The sequence below is a fragment of the Ascidia mentula genome, chromosome 2 (genome assembly GCF_947561715.1).
Source record: "Ascidia mentula chromosome 2, kaAscMent1.1, whole genome shotgun sequence".
Lineage (NCBI taxonomy): Eukaryota > Metazoa > Chordata > Ascidiacea > Phlebobranchia > Ascidiidae > Ascidia > Ascidia mentula.
The window spans coordinates 16,681,405-16,701,267 of NC_138567.1; the positions used below are offsets into that span (position 1 = coordinate 16,681,405).

The 19,863-nt window shown below is 38.1% G+C and overlaps 1 protein-coding gene across 45 annotated transcripts in view; it reads left to right on the top strand.

Moving 5' to 3' along the window:
* LOC145890420 (protein NLRC5-like) overlaps positions 1 to 19,863 on the top strand; it is a 327,828-nt gene that overhangs the window by 90,831 nt on the left and 217,134 nt on the right. For 14 of the 45 annotated variants that reach the window (XR_014399557.1, XM_082981439.1, XM_082981413.1 and 11 more), the window contains exons 1-4: positions 13,959 to 15,790; positions 17,146 to 17,307; positions 17,833 to 17,994; positions 19,047 to 19,208. The exons of 2 other annotated variants lie outside the window; for them this stretch is intronic. Coding sequence is in view for 42 of the 43 variants with exons in the window: in XM_082981439.1 (XP_082837565.1) it covers positions 14,063 to 15,790; positions 17,146 to 17,307; positions 17,833 to 17,994; positions 19,047 to 19,208 (2,214 nt within the window). In the remaining variant the exon portion in view is untranslated. Of the gene's footprint in view, positions 1 to 13,956; positions 15,791 to 17,145; positions 17,308 to 17,832; positions 17,995 to 19,046; positions 19,209 to 19,863 lie in introns of those variants that run through there. 29 more of the 45 variants (XM_082981425.1, XM_082981449.1, XM_082981426.1 and 26 more) reach the window with 9 other exon arrangements.

Here is a 19,863-nt window from a genome sequence, read left to right on the forward strand (position 1 = left end):
AGCGTGAAAGTAATAAAAATCGGTAGAGATCCCACGTATTCCATCAGAATGACCTAAAACACGTGTGTTTTTGCGCTTTTTTGCATTGCTGGTGACGTCACTTTCAATCAAGTGCCAAACCACTTTCCGCTTCATAGGATTTTATTTAAATCTCAGTATCTGTCAAGGATAAAGTGCAGAATAGCGTGAAAGTAATAAAAATTGGTAGAGATCCCACGTATTCCATCAGAATGACCTCAAACACGTGTCTTTTTGCGCTTTTTTCATTGCCGGTGACGTTACATTCAATCAAGTGCCAAACCACTTTCCGCTTCATAGGATTTTATTTAAATCTCAGTATCTGTCGAGGATGGAGTGCAGAATAGCGTGAAAGTAATAAAAATCGGTAGAGATCCCACGTATTCCATCAGAATGACCTAAAACACGTGTGTTTTTGAGCTTTTTTGCATTGCCGGTGACGTCACTTTCAATCAAGTGCCAAACCACTTTCCGCTTCATAGGATTTTATTTAAATCTCAGTATCTGTCAAGGATACAGTGCAGAATAGCGTGAAAGTAATAAAAATTGGTAGAGATCCCACGTATTCCATCAGAATGACCTAAAACACGTGTGTTTTTGCGCTTTTTTGCATTGCCGGTGACGTCACATTCAATCAAGTGCCAAACCACTTTCCGCTTCATAGGATTTTATTTAAATCTCAGTATCTGTCAAGGATAGAGTCCAGAATAGCGTGAAAGTAATAAAAATCGGTAGAGATCCCACGTATTCCATCAGAATGACCTGAAACACCAGTGTTTTTGCGCTTTTTTGCATTGCCGGTGACGTCTCTTTCAATCAAGTGCCAAACCACTTTCCGCCTCATAGGATTTTATTTAAATCTTAGTATCTGTCAAGGATAGAGTGCAGAATAGCGTGAAAGTAATAAAAATCGGTAGAGATCCCACGTTTTCCATCAGAATGACTTCAAACCAGGGCTTTTTCACTTTTTTGCGATTTTTAATGAGGCCCAACGCTCCACCAGATGAGCTGTACATGATCGAAACGATTAGAGAAGTCAGATTTTGGCCTATGCAGTGTTTCGTGCACAAATTGCCGGGCAAAATTTGCATTTACGATATCCACCATTGTAATCAAACAATACAGAAATGTTTACATTGCATGCTATAAATACCATAGCTGCCAAATGAGGGTTTTCTCATTGTGACGATCCTGTCTCGTTGTGCGATAGCCTTTGAGGTGCTTAATATTATCCGATTGGGAGTTTGTATTGACGAATGGTAGTGGCGAAATCGTCGGATTCTAACCTTATTTCCATACCGACATTAACATCCTTTGCAACACTTCTTGATTAAATATGCCAATTGCCCATGCTGGTTGACTTGATTCGATATTGTGCATGCTTAATTTCGGTTTACGTCGCTTTATAAAGTATGTTGATACACATACCAAACGCGTTTGTTAGTCTTTTCATAAACACGCCTAACCCTTGCGAATATGTACATGTAACCATTTATGTTGACTTCCTTTTAATACGAAGGTTGCTTAGATTTATGTTTCGCCTTGCAAAGGGCGTCATCAGTTTCCGTGGAATGCAAAACACATATAAGCAATGTGATAAACATTTGAAAATAGGTCCAGGAAGTATCAAACCTTTTACTCAGCACTATAGATACGGTAATCGATCGACAGCCTGCCAGGGTAGCTTGGTTCCATCATCCAGTAAGGTTTGAACAAATGATTTTTTCTCTCGTTTGTTTTCCTTTTTGTATTGCGAATGTGCATGGTCGCCATTAGGCCTATTATTAGCATTGCGCACACCTTTATCGTCAATTTTGCGTGTAAAACGTACTGTGAACATACATTATTTTTCAAACATTTTTTTTACATATTGAAGTACATCCCAATATCAGGGTTAAGTACTTTGTAGCGTCATTCGATTTAAATTGCGATCGTGTGATGCAAACCGCCTTTGACATATGGGTGAAAATGTACCCGCAATCGCGTTGATAAGAATTTGCATTGACACTCACCAAGCCGCATGTGGGACAATGTCAGAACTGGAAGCTGCATTGATAAAAAATTTGTCATCGCATTCCATTGTTAGGGGAGTTTGTTTGTGACAGGGATACTTCACCCTACGTAATGGGCTGGGGCTTTCTTACCCAAATTTTATTTACGAGCCCAGCACTGTCTTTCTCTCACAATATCGCATATCACGAGACTATATGTTTATACGGTAACGCTTTTCGCCCTTTCTGACCGTTCTATTTGATTCTAAATATATTCCATTTTATTTTATGCTATTTAGTTACATTTCATCAATAAACAATTATACCCAACTGCCTGCATCTTAGCCAAGTGCACTGGTAAACGACAATTCAAAGGCAATTAGCCAGCATAATCATCGTGACAAGTTGCAACTTCACATTCAAACCCTAAACGTATATTATGTTGTTTTGGACATACCAGTGGCCAGGCTTTAAATAACGAGCACGTTCGTTATGTTGTTTGGGACATCGGTGTCATAATTCGCCATATTGTACGCGTACCTTAGATAACGTGCGTGTGTCGTAATAATGAACGTGCGCGATATCTAAAGCCTGGCCAACAGTGTCAAATTCCAAATAAGAGCGACATCATGTGGAATAATAAGGCACGCGCGCGTTAGTAAGCAACACGTTCGATATTAGTGTACATGTACCTTAACAGGATATATTTCATGGCCAACCGCGTCATAAGTCAAACTGATGTACGCGTACCTAGTTAACGAACATGCAACTTATTAAGGTGCTTGTAACTTAGTAACATGTTAAGTTGGCCGACAGTGTCATAATCTTAGGTAAAATTACTTGTACTATCGTCGTATATTTTCATTTCAAACAACAAATAGTTAGCTTCAAGTCAAAGCTTATGGGAGTCGATATGCCCTTGTTTTCTGCTTTTACTTTGCAAATATCACTCATGTATCCATCTTGTGGATATCTGTGGTTCGCACCGTTTACTTTGATGTATCGCAACCCCAAAGAGAACCTAAAACGTGAGGTTTTACTGCAATCTACTCTGCTTTTTGGCAAGCTTAACACGATTAAATTGCGACGTAAAGATGCAAACTTAGAAAAAATTATTGTGTGGCATTGCAAGCGCTGTAAAATTCTTTTGAATATTGGCAGCCCATGCGCATTAAAACAAAGTATGTACATGTTTACTATAACTTAAAATCAAAATAATTTGTAAAGGCATATGCGTACGTAAAAGTACAAGGTTAGCTGAGAATACAGCGCAATTTCGCTGTTCAAATGTTTAATTCTGGAAAAAGAGGACAAATTTGACAAAGGATAAATATTTGAAAAATACATTTCCGGTACTTACAAATTTGTGCGGGGCCATGGTATATTTGGGCCTGTGATGAAACACTTAGATTTTTAAGCAGTTGCGATAACATTTGAGGATTTGACATAGATCTGACGCTACCTGCCACTAGATGGATACATGAGTGATATTAGCAAAGGTGAAAGCAGAAAACAAGGGCATATCGACGCCCATAAGCTGATGACAGTACATGTAATTTTACATAGGATTATGACACTATCGGCCAACTTAACATGCGCGCACGTTAATTAGTTACATTAATAAGTTGCATGTTCGTTAATTAAGTACGCGTACATGAGTTTGACTTATTACACGGTTGGCCATGAAATGTATCCTATTAAGGTGCATGTACAGTAATAGCGAACGTTTCCGACTCATGAAAATTTCAGCAATCTTTGATCCTGTTACCAGTAGGTACTAACCACAGATGATGCAGAAATGTTCATGAACTCAATTGTCAAAGATGTGGCAGTTATCAAAACTCCTGATAATCTAAAACTGTCCAAATAAACGTGCGCAATGTTTTTTCTTTAATTGTGCCTGTTTACCCAATTTGTTTCTTAGATTTAGTGGCCACCATGAAAATTGTGTTTCTTATATGTTTGTGTAACAAGCAAAGATGACTTTCACCTGTGATACATCAACATCATGCACAAATTTAACATTTTTTAAGAGTAAATATCATTTCATTTGAAAATGTTAAATCAAAATATTTATTTTAACAAGCATTACCTTTACGGTCATTTATATTCACTACAAAAAGAAGGAAAAAGAATTGGACGCATATTGCACAATAAAACGTTCTTTGCAAGTTCATAAGTGTGACACATTGTGATTAGAAGGGAAAATGTATGAGATTGTGTGAAAAATCGAGTGTGCCACTCCATTAGATTCTGCGACGACATAAATTCTGGACAAATATAGAGATTTAAAAAAATCCTATGAAGCGGAAAGTGGTTTGGCACTTGATTGAAAGTGACGTCACCGGCAATGCAAAAAAGCGCAAAAACACACGTGTTTCAGGTCATTCTGATGGAATACGTGGGATCTCTACCAATTGTTATTACTTTCACGCTATTCTGCACTTTATCCTTGACAGATACTGAGATTTAAAAAAAATCCTATGAAGCGGAAAGTGGTTTGGCACTTGATTGAAAGTGACGTCACCGGCAATGCAAAAAAGCGCAAAAACACACGTGTTTCAGGTCATTCTGATGGAATACGTGGGATCTCTACCAATTGTTATTACTTTCACGCTATTCTGCACTTTATCCTTGACAGATACTGAGATTTAAAAAAAATCCTATGAAGCGGAAAGTGGTTTGGCACTTGATTGAAAGTGACGTCACCGGTAATGCAAAAAAGCGCAAAAGCACTGGTGTTTCAGGTCATTCTGATGGAATACGTGGGATCTCTACCGATTTTTATTACTTTCACGCTATTCTGCACTCCATCCTTGACAGATACTGAGATTTATAAAAATCCTATGAAGCGGAAAGTGGTTTGGCACTTGATTGAAAGTGACGTCACCGGCAATGCAAAAAAGCGAAAAAAAATTACTCGTGTTTCAGGTAATTCTTATGGAATACGTGGGATCTCTACCGATTTTTATTACTTTCACGCTATTCTTCACTCTATCCTTGACAGATACTGATATTTAAATAAAATCCTATGAAGCGGAAAGTGGTTTGGCACTTGATTGAAAGTGACGTCACCGGCAATGCAAAAAAGCGCAAAAACACTGGTGTTTCAGGTCATTCTGATGGAATACGTGGGATCTCTACCGATTTTTATTACTTTCACGCTATTCTGCACTCCATCCTTGACAGATACTGAGATTTAAAAAAAATCCTATGAAGCGGAAAGTGGTTTGGCACTTGATTGAAAGTGACGTCACCGGCAATGCAAAAAAGCGAAAAAACACTGGTGTTTCAGGTCATTCTGATGGAATACGTGGGATCTCTACCAATTTTTATTACTTTCACGCTATTCTGCACTTTATCCTTGACAGATACTGAGATTTAAATAAAATCCTATGAAGCGGAAAGTGGTTTGGCACTTAATTGAAAGTGACGTCACCGGCAATGCAAAAAAGCGCAAAAACACTGGTGTTTCAGGTCATTCTGATGGAATACGTGGGATCTCTACCGATTTTTATTACTTTCACGCTATTCTGCACTCCATCCTTGACAGATACTGAGATTTAAAAAAAATCCTATGAAGCGGAAAGTGGTTTGGCACTTGATTGAATGTGACGTCACCGGCAATGCAAAAAAGCGAAAAAACACTGGTGTTTCAGGTCATTCTGATGGAATACGTGGGATCTCTACCAATTTTTATTACTTTCACGCTATTCTGCACTTTATCCTTGACAGATACTGAGATTTAAATAAAATCCTATGAAGCGGAAAGTGGTTTGGCACTTAATTGAAAGTGACGTCACCGGCAATGCAAAAAAGCGCAAAAACACTGGTGTTTCAGGTCATTCTGATGGAATACGTGGGATCTCTACCAATTTTTATTACTTTCACGCTATTCTGCACTTTATCCTTGACAGATACTGAGATTTAAATAAAATCCTATGAAGCGGAAAGTGGTTTGGCACTTAATTGAAAATGACGTCACCGGCAATGCAAAAAAGCGCAAAAACACACGTGTTTCAGGTCATTCTGATGGAATACGTGGGATCTCTACCAATTGTTATTACTTTCACGCTATTCTGCACTTTATCCTTGACAGATACTGAGATTTAAATAAAATCCTATGAAGCGGAAAGTGGTTTGGCACTTAATTGAAAGTGACGTCACCGGCAATGCAAAAAAGCGCAAAAACACTGGTGTTTCAGGTCATTCTGATGGAATACGTGGGATCTCTACCAATTTTTATTACTTTCACGCTATTCTGCACTTTATCCTTGACAGATACTGAGATTTAAATAAAATCCTATGAAGCGGAAAGTGGTTTGGCACTTGATTGAAAGTGACGTCACCGGCAATGCAAAAAAGCGCAAAAACACACGTGTTTCAGGTCATTCTGATGGAATACGTGGGATCTCTACCGATTTTTATTACTTTCACGCTATTCTGCACTCCATCCTTGACAGATACTGAGATTTAAATAAAATCCTATGAAGCGGAAAGTGGTTTGGCACTTGATTGAATGTGACGTCACCGGCAATGCAAAAAAGCGCAAAAACACTGGTGTTTCAGGTCATTGTGATGGAATACGTGGGATCTCTACCGATTTTGAATACTTTCACGCTATTCTGGACTCTATCCTTGACAGATACTGAGATTTAAATAAAATCCTATGAAGCGGAAAGTGGTTCGGCATTTGATTGAATGTGACGTCACCGGCAATGCAAAAATGAGCAATAAGATCCGTATTTCTGGTTATTTTGAATATAAACTTGGGACTTCTACAGAGGTATTGGTACGAAATGATTAAGAAGTGAAATATTTTGCAAAATAATGCTTACTGGTATGTTATATACCAACAATAAACTCTTTTGTACAAGTTAAACCTTTTTTTTTTTTTTTTTTTTTATATTTTATTCGGGCACTTTAAAGGTGCCCAGCGAATAACGAAAAAACGATAACAACAGAAACTAGTGCAAACAAAGGATAGATACAGTATTTACAAGTATGTACAGGAAGAGAGCGCGACATAAAAGAGGAGAATTACACTATTATTGTTGTTATTATAGAAGAGAACGCAAGTAAAGAGGAGAGTTACACTGTCAACTGGGAGAGGAAGAAAGCGCTAAAAAGGGGTACACTCTGTGGGGTCCTGTTATTTATGTAAAAAATCTCTGGCTTTGGCAAGTACCACCTCGAGGAGGGGGTCTGGCCTTGTCCGCAGTAACTGATATTTAAGGTTTAGCGATTGTCGGAAGGATTGGGTCAATCTTTTAGGGATGTTCTTAGCAAAATTGGGATTCTTTTTAACTTTATTTCGGGTTTTCCATATTGTGTGGGTAAGGGTGGTGTTTAAAATAATGATGAGTGCTCGGTGCTCGGGTGTATTATCGTTAAGGAGTTGGGGAAAATGTAAATAAGTAGGATTATCGAAATAATAGGGGTTTTGTGGCATCAGTGCTCTAAGAACTGAAATAACTAAAGAACGAAGTGGTTGAATTTGGGTGCATTCAAAAAATAAATGTTTGTTAGTTTCGTATTTGTTAGAACAAAAAGTACAAAAGCAATCATTGTTTAAAAAAAGGGGGGTATATGTCGACTTAAGGGGTAGCAAATTATAAGTAATACGAAAATTAAATGTCTTCAAATAATTGGGTAAAGAAGGATGATGAACCAAGGACCAATCTGTCAACTGAAAAGGGGTTGATTCGGGATTTGTCAAACGTAAATAAAGAGGTTTTAACTTAGGAGAAAGTAACTCAGATTCAGTGGGGGCAAACTTAAAGGTAAGGTCTAAAAGATATTTATAGAAAGGAGAAGGTGTTGTGGCATGGGGTAAATTATTGCGGGTACGTAAATTAAAAAACTTAGAGAGGGGTAAACCAATATTGAACTCAACAAAGGAAAGAGCAGGAGTTGTGGGGGTATCTAAAATTCTATGTTTATAATAATTTTTTACAGGAAAGAGGAAGAATAGTTTTGAGTAGAGTGGTATGTTGGCGACGCCATACCCGCCAAGGTCACGCGACGCCGCCAGGGTTTGGATGGGAAGGGTAGGATTGTGGTGACCCCCAACGAAGCCTGCCACAATGCTGTCTACCGCTTCCCGCTGTCCTTCAGGGAGAGGGTATGTTTTGGCTAAATAAGAGATCTGGGGAAGGAGTAGTGTTTTAGTGAGAATGCTTTTCGAATCGTAGGTCAGAAAGGGGTCGCTTATAGAGGAGACACGGGTTTGTAAAGAGAAGATGGCTTTGCGCCATGCCGCGGTGATTGAGCTGGGGTGTCCGATTGGTATATTTAATGGGCTTATGGCCTTACTGTTCCAAGTTATTTGATATTGGGTAAAGTTATGAGGGGGATTGATAGTGGCGATCGCCTGGGTTTTGGTGGGATTTACGGTTAAGCCAGATATACTAGAAAATTGTGTGACGAGGTCGAGGGCAAGTAAGAGGGAGTCGCGGCCGGTCACCGCTAGGGTGACATCGTCCGCGTAGGCGACCGCTTTGGGTACGTTACGGCATGGTGCGGGGATAGACCTAATTGAGGGGTGGTTTTGAAGGGCAGCAAGAAGCGGGTCGACAGCAATCAGGAAGAGGGTCAGGCTAAGGGGGTCACCTTGCCTGACACCTCTCCTGATCGGGAAACCCGTTGTGACAAACCCGTTGAGGAGGGCTTGTGATGAGGATGAAGAATTGAGTGAAGATAAAAAATCAGTAAAAAGTGGGGGAAAGCGTTTTAGTTTTAATTGTAAAAGAAGCCAGTCAAAAGAAATAGAATCGAAAGCTTTTCGGAAGTCAAGAGAGATAAAAAAGGAGTCTGAATTACGATTTTTGGCTGAATAATGAAGATCGCGAAGAAGGGTACTGGCGTGAGAAGATGTAAAACCAGGTTGGGCAAACTGATTAGGGGAAATTAACTGTGAAATAAAATGGGTAATACGTAAATTAAGTGTTTTCGTCAAAATTTTATAATCTAAATTAAGAAGGGATATTGGGCGATAATTTGATAACAAAGAAGGGTCAGATTTTTTAAAAATAAGAGTAATATGTCCGGATGTGAAATTAGGAGGAGTATAAGCATTAAGAAAAGAAAAATTAAGGGCTGATGTGAGGTCGGCCCCGATCAGGTCCCAGAACAGTTTGTAAAACTCTGAACTGAGACCGTCGGGGCCGGGGGTTTTGCCATAGGGAAAAAGAAAAACCGATTTTTTAATTTCTGAAACTGAAAAGGGGGAAGATAAATTTTCTAAATAAGAATCAGGAATAAACTTAGGAGGTTGTTTAAGAAAAATGTTCGTGGGGGTTGGTAACTCAAGATTTTGATTAGAATATAACAACTTAAAAAAATCAAAAGTATGTGAAAGCATTTCTTTGGGGGTAGTTAAAGGAAGGCCAAAAGAATCTTGTAACTCAAAAATAGGGGGATTAAATTTTAAAGGAAGAAGTTTTGCATAAAGGGCTTTGTCAATGATGGGTTTAAAATTAGGGTCTGAAGATAAGGATTTGAGTAAATTAGAACGGGAAGATTCCAAATGAAAATTAAGTAAGGATTTTTTAACGGAATAAAAGGAATTGAAATGTTCTTTCAACGGAGAAAAATTAAGAGTAGTTCTGATGGTATCAAGGGATTGTTGGAGGGAAGAAACATAATCACGTGATTCTTTAACTAAACGTTTCGAATGGGAAATTATAAGGGATTTAATTTTAACTTTAAGGGATAACCAAAAATCAAGGGGGTTGTTAAACATAGGAGCTAGTGAAGACCAAATAAAATAATGACGATTTAAATCATAAACAAAAAAGGGGTCGTAAAAGGTTTTGACATTATTTTTCCATGGGCCTCTGCCCGTTGGTGGAGCAGAGACCAAATTAAGAGTAAGAATAACAAAATCATGATCGGAATAGGGGCAGGTAATAAAAGAATGATTTTTAGGCGTTAAATGAGGAGTAACATAAATGCGATCCAAACGGGATTGAAAATTAAAGGAACGACGGGAAAATTGAACTAAATCGGGGTGGAGTAGACGAAAAGAGTCTTGTAACTTAAAAAGGTTAGTTAATTGTGCTAGATTTGTGCTGGGGGGAGAGGTTTTGATAGGGGGAAATTTATCTAAGGAAGGGTTTTCAACACAATTAAATTTTCCAGCCAAAATTATAGGGTGCGTTGATGTAACATAGGAATACAGTGAATTAAAAAATAAATTATTACTGACCGGGTTTCCAGAGGGAGCGTAGATGTTGACAATATGGAGGGTGTGGGTGCGGGTTGAGATGTCGACCGCGATAATACGGCCGGCAGAGTCAGAAACGGATTTTAGAATTTGGAGGTTCGGAGAATTGAGAAGAACTGCGACACCCCCTTTGGCGTAGCCATCGTAGGGTGCCGAGTTTAAGAGGGCAGGGCCGGAAGTCCATTCGGACTTCCAGAGGGATTCGGTTTGGGGTAAAGAGTGAGTCTCCTGGAGGAGATAGATGTCAAAAGCTAAAGAGGAAAGATGGCGGAACAAGGCCTGCCTTTTGGTGGCCAGGCCCATGCCATTTACGTTTAGAGTGCAAATTTTTACGTGTGACGTCATTATGTTTAAGTAATTTTACAAGAGATACAGACACAATAAAATAAGACACAACAATAAATTCCAACAAGTCCATTATTATTATAAAAACATTCATTATTTTGCGTAGTAAAAATTAAGTTTAAATTGTGGTTTGGTTAAAATCAATTGGGATTCGGACCCCACAGTTACATGTTATTTTTTCTTTTGGTTTTAAACGGTAAAATTCCTTACACATACACTGAACGCATAATGCGTCACAGCCCGGGCATCTTAATTTGGTCCCGTAATTCACAGCAGGGCTCCAAAACCCGCATTCACATTTTATATGTCGTTTCTCGCATACGCAAGAGAAGTCACTGACCTCACTAGGTATCCTTGTTCTGCAGCATTTGGTGTAGTTGTTGCTTCTCCTCCTCCTCCTCTTTCTTGGTTGCGGGGTGCTTGTTTTAATTCCAAGTGTAAGGAGCCCGATATTGGCTGCTGGTGAGAGGGAGTCGGATGGAACTCCAGGTGATGAGGTGGTGGTAGTTGTGATGGAGGTGGAGGTGGTGTCATTGTCGGAGTCGGTACTTTCGTCATCTTCTTCGTCGCTCCTCTTGCGTTGGGAATGTTGCTCTTCTAGCTGATGGGGATCTTCCTGCTGTTGGGGATGATGGTCTTCAGGTTGCAGGTTCTCTTGTTGCCGTTGTTCTTCGGGGTGTTGTGGCTCTTCGGGAAGGGGGTGTTGCTGCTGTTGGTGGTTTTGTTGCTGCCGCTCTTTTTTCTTCAGGAGTTGTGGACATGTTTCCTTCTCGTGTCCTGCCTCGTGGCAATAATTGCAGTGGGCAGCCTGGGTTGCATAATAGAAGTTAAGCTTTTTCGAGTCTAGCCATACCTCTCGTGGAATTGGGTGCTATTTCAATACAGAGGCCTTCAATAGAAATGCTCTTTTCCCTTGTTCTTTTCTTCGATTGTCAAGCATCTGCCAGTTTTTGGTCACCGGTGCGAAGTTCTTGAGGAAGGTAATGATTCTGCGTTGCGTCATCCATGGTGGCACATAGGAGACAACAACCCTCTCGATATCTTCGGTGTATGCGTCTGCATACACCGCTTTCCCAGTGTTGTTGAGGGAGGCAGCAAATTCCTTTGCACAAGCAGAGTTATTGGTATAGAAGGTTACCTTTCCTTGCGGGTACTGGATGAATCCTTTCAGCCAGTCCATGGGATACTTCATGGAGTCCAACAGCTCATAGATTTCGCTTCTCTTTAGTCCAGGGTTGAATCTGGTTTCAACCTCACCCGTCCGGTCGATGGTATAAGGGGGACCGCCGCCGGCACCGCCTACCGTTTGTTGTACTGCCGCAGGTGGTGCCGACGACGTCGATGCTACTGCCGCATAGCTGCGGGGTTGAGTATTTTGGGCCTCGGTCATGGCAATGTTCTCTTAGCTCTAACAAGGGCCGCCAATTAACAAGGGGTCTTCTGAAGTCTCTTCAGGTGCCGCCCTTCACTGAAGAAATCTTCAAGAAATATCTTCACACGCTGTTAATTCGTTTCCTGACAAATCTTCTCTTTTCTTTCTTCCGAGACACGGTCTCGTCGGTACTTCTTCAGTAAACGAATGATAAACTCTTTTGTACAAGTTAAACCTTCTTGTGCAATGCTGCTCATTGATGCGGAACGCATTTTGCGAAACAATAATTTTGGATTCTGCCAGAATGACAGTAGTATCAGTACCGTAACCCTGAGGAAGCCTTGTTGGATAACAGGCGAAACGTCGGTCAATAAAGTTCCTTTTTTTATGTGCCAGAAGGACAGACTATTAAATTTACAATATGCCTGGCAGCAACAGAAACATTATATTTGTGAAAAGATTTGCTTTGTGAGGTTTTTCAATTAGGAAAATGGTCTTTATGTTGTGTATACTGCCATTGTTTATTTTGTATCTTCGTAGTATGATGTATCTGTTTGTTATAAAGATTGACACTATTTAATAAAAAACTGTTGCAATCTACTAAATTATGTTCTTAATTTTGACAAGTTCATAATACAGATCTACTAGAGAGGGCTACTGATATGGCCAGTGAAGAAAATATTTGTGAGATAAGAGATGATGAACCTTCAACATCTTCTGGTAATTAATGCAGGAAACAAATATTTATTCATTTTGAACAGTGGTTATGATACCTGTACTGCTTATAAATGTTTTGTTGTAACTGTCTTAAATGTTGGTTTTGTAAACTTGAACACAACGTTAATGTTTATTGCCCATTTTAATTGAGTATCAGTAAGTTGGAGGATTATAAAAGTTTGAGGCATTGTGCAGATATTTAAGAAAAAATACAGCAAATGTCAAATTTATTTTTTAATGGGATATTTATACCTGGTTATACAACCACAATCCTTGCACGTTGGGTTCTTAGCTTGCTAAATTTTCTGTGAACGCTTTTTTGTAGTAAGGTTTTACATAGAAAACATTGCCAAAACTCAATACTTGATGTGTCTTCAACAAGATAGGTGCTGTATTTTACATATCATTGCACCGCTGTTCCCCTTACACAAGTACAAACTGCCTACTGCAAAAGTGTTTAGATGTGCAATTGCTGATTTATTTAATGTGTTCATTGTAAAATTGAGGTCAATGTCATCTTTACGACATTTAGGCACATTTTAATTAGCTCGCGATTTATGACCGGTTTGTGTTGGTAAATAACAAAGAGTTTTTGTGTTCTACATTTACTTTATGCCAGGCGCCTGTAGACACCAAGGCTATATAGTCGAAGAGGAAATTCATTATTCTATGAAAAATATATATTTACTGGCTTGATAACTGAATTAAAATATATGCAATTTAATTTTACTCATTGTACTTTGTATCACCAACATGACTTGTTCTCTATAATAGACTTTATTCGTTGCGTCATTGCTTTGATGCATTATAAAAATAATGCAGTAAAGGTTAATCGAGGCAAGTTGGTTAACCATATAATTTCTGGTAGCTACAACACAACTGTTTTCTTGTGCTATATTAATTCGAACTTAAATGCTGGTTTGATAATTTTAAACTTTCATAAATTTGAACTTTTAACTTTGCAGGCCCATCTCAAAGTTTTGATGCAAGGGGTGCAAATATTAAAGAGAGCATTGCTGGAGTTCAGGGGGATGTTTATCAACTTAACTTTAACCATCCATGTGGGCAACTAGATATGGCACCTTCCGTTTCGACAAATCAGCAAAGTTTATTGTTGAAATGTAAGTATTAGTGTAGTTACAACTACAGCAGCTAGCTCAGGAATTTTTTTTTGAAACCGTCAAAGCACTTATTTATACTTGCACTTATTTTAAAATTTATGTAATTTTCTGCCATGCATAGTTGTTTTGTTTCAGGTGTTGAAACACAGAATAAAAGTAAGCTTGGAATTTCTTACAAACATAAACCGAGTCATGCTGGCTACGGTGCTTAAATTCAATGCAATGTCAGTTCAAAGTTTATCATTTTTGTAGTTGACAAAAAGTTTACTGCATGACCGACTGCGATCATGCACTTGTAAACCGTTGTTGTTTAGCTTGGTATCATGATTTACAAACATTTTTAGGTGAGCGTCTCGAGTCAGATTTACGTAACAGAGTCGAGTCCATCGCCAGCACAGAGTCAACACTTGCTGATTTTTCCGAACGACCCATAATCCCAGTCAAACTTTCCATAGTCAGTAAACCTCTACGAATTAATGATGAGTTTCTAGCTGAAGGACATTACCGCCGTAGAAAGGACTTTGCTAAGGTATACGATCGGCCGACCGGTGACATCACCCCAGAACAAATGTTTGCTCGTGCAAAGCAAACAGCACAAGAGGAGGCCGACAAGAAATTTCCAGCACCTGCTGCTAAAGCAAAAAAAGAATACGTGCAGAAGCACGGCAATATTGTGGGAGTTATCGGCCAAGCTGGAATCGGTAAAACAACTTCTGCCAAAAATTGGGCTTTGCAAGCTTTATCTGACCATCAGTTGTTTGGAAAAATATCTTACTTTTTCTACATCATAATTCGAAACATCGATTTCACCAAGGAGATGACTTTTCTTCAGTTTTTACTTTACACCTTGCAAATTGACTATAAATTCACACAAGTTGAAGCAATAGGCATCTTAGAGGCTCTTAAATTAGATACAGATGTTGTCATGATATTCGACGGCGTGGACGAGGCTGTTTTAGAATCGTTTTCAAGTGAAGTATCCTTTCCTTTGTTAGAAGTAAAGAATAAACCAGAAGTTTATCTCAAGCATTTACTGAATGGAAATTTACTTCCTTGTGCTCAGAAGATTTTCACTTCACGGCCAGCTCCATTCTATAAGCTCCATCATTCCCATAGACCAAGGTTTATTGTTGAAATCCTCGGCTTAACTCCAAACTCGCAAAAAGAGCTTGGACAACAGATTTGCGGTGCAAAATACGACTCGATACATAAAAAGCTAGAAGACAACAAAAATTTATTTGCTTACTCTTATGTGCCTGTAAATTTTATTTTAACTGTCCTTTACCTAATGAATTTCGATGGTGATATTCAGTTTGTTTCACTTACTCAAGTTCTCGCTTTCACTTGTGTTCAATATTCACAAACTGAACACCTCAAGGGTGAGCAACGAGAATTAGACAAGCTAGTAAAAATGGCTTTTGATGGTTTCAATAATCAAAAGATCATATTTAGCACCACAGATTTATTGAGAGCTGGCATTGATCATTCCACAGCCAATTCGTTTTTGAACACTTCTGTTACAAAGAAAGGAAACCTAAAATTAACAATTTTGAATGGACAAAAGCATATATATTTCTCTCACTTGATCTGGCAAGAGTTTTTCGTTGCGGTTTACCTGATGATGATCATGCCTTTACAGGAATTTGAGGAAAAATACTCCAGATTTATCGAGGATAGATGGGAAGTTGTTGCCAGGTTTGCATTTGGACTTTGTGATTTGTCAGTTTTCAACGACCTAAAGTTGGTAGTTAAAGAAAATACATACGAAGATTGGGAAGCTAAGAATATTCTGCTCCGGAAGCTAATTATATCACATATGGAGAAAAACAACAACGAAAATATACTTCGGGGTTGCAGCTGGGCCCGTGAAGCAAATGATGAAGATATAACTTCATCTGTTTCCAGCTTACTTTCAGAAAATCTGGACTTTTCAAGTTCTTCGATTCTTTCAACTGATGTCGAAAACCTGTGCTTCGTAATTCGAAAGAGGGAAATACCAGTAAGTTAAAGAGTTCTTGCGAGCAAATCTTTTCACCACATATTAATTGCACATAAACGGTCGCAGCTAACGTTCTGTTGGTTTAACCTTGTGTAATGTAGACGTTATGTGCCATTTAGTGTGCTCTGTAGCGCCATTGACCTGAAGTTCATAAAAGTTAAAAGAAGTGGTCATGAGGTCATGCTTGCCCTTTATGGTTGTTTATTTTTTGTAATTTAATTTTTTTGTCTAGTACTGGCACCATAGTTAGACAAATGTGAAAAGTTGGGAAAAATGCGTCCTTAGAAAACCAATATGTTAAAGTTAAAATCATTGCATCAGCACATACACTGAAGAAACTTGTCCTATCCGGCAACCCGATTGGAGTCAGTTATTCACGCGACATAGGCGTTAGTGTTTGTTTTGTGCAATCCCATTTTAATTGACTTGGACAAACCCAACAATTCTCAGAAAATGCTTGTAACGGTTCTCAAAAAATGTTTTGATTCATTTCAAAATTTCTACCTCTGATGAAATGATTTTAATTTTTCGTGTGTCATGAACAACTTGTTTCGAAGAACTTGCAGTGCGTTGCAAACTTTGCACATTTGAGGTGTATATACCTTTTTTTTAGGCTGTCAAAAATGTTACAACCAGTATTTATTTAGCTGAAGAAGCTTGACCTGTACTACAACTAGCTACGGGACAACAGGGCAGCTTTTCTATGTTCTATAGAAACTATAGAAAAGTTGGAAAATCCGTTAAACCTAAACTAACTAATCACATATTATAATTTCTTGCTTTTTGTCAATTATTTTCATCACTCGCCAGTCGAATGGTACCTTTGAATTCCCTAAAAATCAAAATGTATTCCTATTTTGCGTGGGCTTTTCCATAAAAATATTGTAAACGACACAAAACAGAAAATCGAAGGTTGTTGTTAATTGAAACAAAATGTGCAAAATGGTTTTTGTTGAGTAAAAGGTATATAATAAGGCATAAAGTAATAGTCCAAATAATCCAGTCAAAGTATGGCCACTCCATGTTTGAATCTGAAGGTTTGCTCAGCAACTCGGCCTCTTACTTGTACTAATACACGAAGCAAACAAACGTAGGAAGCTTTTTAATGTGCACTTGGTATCAATATCACACGAAGAAAGCATAGGACAATGGAATGTACAGCTTATGGTGATGAATATTTAACACCAAAACTAAGGGAAATATTAGTTAGGTCCTATATTCCGTGGGACGATACAAAGTGTTGTTTAAAATAAAACAATCGTGCATTTTGGTTTGGAACTAAAGCTAAAACGAAAGTATACAAACAGTTCTTAGTTAATGTCACTCTCACTTTTTTCAGTTGAAAATGTGTTTAGCTGAAGAAGCTTGACCTGTCTGACAACCCGATTGGAGACAGTGGGGCAGCGTTTGTAGCTAATTGCATACGCAACATTAAAGATGTTGGTCTGAGTAATTGCAACCTGACAAGTGTTGGTGCTGAACATCTTTCGAAGAGCATAGAAAAGTTGGAAAATCTGGTAAGCATTAACTAACTAACTATCCACATATTCTTTATTCTGCTTTTCAAGCATAATAAAAATATGAACAATTAATTTGTTCTTCCCAACCTTAATTATATCAAGCACAGTCAAACAAATTCTTATGACAACTGTAGTTGTAATTAAATTTTTTTTTTCATTGTCATAGATTTGTATCATTGTGCTTTGTTTTTCAATAAATATTGGGCATATATTTGTAGGAATTGTAGCACTTTTGCAACCGGAGAGCAATGCACATAAATCGTTTTGTAGTGTAGAGAAAAAATGCAGAAGTCTGATCGTAATTTTTGTGCCATTCAATTAATTATTCACTGTATTTTATGTGGAAAAAAACATTTGTTGTCTTGTGATAACTCCCAGTATCGTGATGGCTGACTGATGATTACTAAGTTATATTTTTTCATCTTCAAATGTGGTATGTATAGAGCTTGTAAATAGAACTAATATTAACGCTGGGTTACATTATTGCTATTGACAGTTGCTTTATAGCCACAATCTATTCAGGTGAAGAAGCTCAACCTATCCGGCAATCCGATAGGTGACAGTGGGGCAGCTTTGGTTGCAAAATGCATTCATAACATTGAAGATGTAGATCTGAGGGTATGCAAACTGACAAGTGTTGGTGCCGAACATCTTTCGAAGAGCATAGAAAAGTTGGAAAATCTGGTAAGCATTAACTAACTAACTAACTAACCACATATTCTTTATTTTGCTTTTCAAGCATAATAAAAATAAAAACAATGAATTTGTTCTTCCCAACCTTAATTATATCAAGCACAGTCAAACAAATTCTTGTGACAACTGAAGCTGTGGTTAAATCTTTTTTTCATTGTCATAGATTTGCTGTGTTTTGTTTATCAATAAATATTGGGCATATATTTGTGGGAATTGTAGCACCTTTGCAACCGGAGAGCAATGCACATAAATCGTTTCGTAGTGTAGAGAAAAAATGCAGAAGTCTGATCATATTTTTTGTGCAATTCAATTAATTATTCACTGTATTTCACGTAGTAGAAAAACTTTTCTTGTCTTGTGATAACTCCCAGTATCATGATGGCTGACTGGCATAGGCGTCAATTTAGGGGTGACTGGGGTGACATGTCACCCCTCACAAACAAACAGGGGTGACAACACATGTATTGTCACTCCTAGATTTCGTTTAAATTAAAAATTATTGCCAGAAAAACCACATACATTATACTATATGTTAAGCTAGTTTCAAACGACCTGTACAGCTATTATCATTGGCACAATCATGACAAACACAAGTGTCTCTTGGATTGTTACTCAGCGCAGCAGTTGTTGCAGCATAATGGTAAGAATCGGCATTGTTGCGTAATAGATTTGTATGTCATAGATCCAGTGATACAAAAATGAGCTGCTTTAAGAAAGGGGGTCCGTAATTAAAGTATTTTAGTGCTACAACAACATGATTCGATAAAAAACAAAGTGACGCGAAACGGGTTTTGCGTCGTTTGCCTATGTTTAAGGCGATACGACCGACGAAATGTTTTTTTTGTGTTTCTAAAACCTGGAAATGTCACCCTTAATATTTTGCAAAACGTTGAAAAATCGACGCCTATGCTGACTGATGATTACTAAGTTATATTTTTTGATTTTTAAATGTGGTATGTATAAGAGAATGTAAATAGAACTTATATTAACGCTGAGGTACTTTATTGCTATTGACAGTTACTTTATAGCCACAATCTATGCAGGTGAAGAAGCTCGACCTATCCGGCAATCCGATAGGTGACAGTGGAGCAGCTTTGGTTGCAAAATGCATTCATAACATTGAAGATGTTGACCTGAGTGGATGCAAACTGACAAGTGTTGGTGCTCAATATCTGTCCCATAACATTAAACTGTTACAGAATCCGGTGAGCATGATGTGTCTGTTTTTATTGTGCGTTAAATGTCAAACACCCCTTAGCCATGAATGAAAAAGTTGTTCACCATCCATCCTGTGCCAAACATTTGCGTGACCTTTTGTGTGTGGTAATGACATCAAATTGTTGGTTAAAAACTATTGTACGATTAAGGACCCGTGCTGGATAGAGACTGCACTGGGTTGTCGCGTGAAAGTAGTTGTATTCCATAAAATTTTCAATGAATTTTTCGAAATCGTTTTGTGAATTAATGATGTTTTGATGTGTGGTGCACTCCTAGTTTGGTGTAATGATCTTCGAGATGCACCAGGACACAAATTTTGAAGACAAGCATTAAGCTTAGGGATGGAAGCAGTTTCCGTTTTAATTTCGAATAGTCATACGAAGAATTGCAATCTCGGTAAAAGAAACACTTTGTATGAATTTTTTTAATGGTTTTGTCTGTCCTATTTTTAATGGTTTTGTCTGCCATTTTCTTAATGGTTTTGTCTGTCTCAGTCATTCAACAATAACATTGATGATGAACACAGATACGTTTGAAATGTCGGCTTAAAACATTTTCACAAAATCTTACATAAATCGTACACTGAAATTACACAAGGTTTTCTCCATGTGAAAAAGTCGTTTGGAACTGTAGATTATTTAT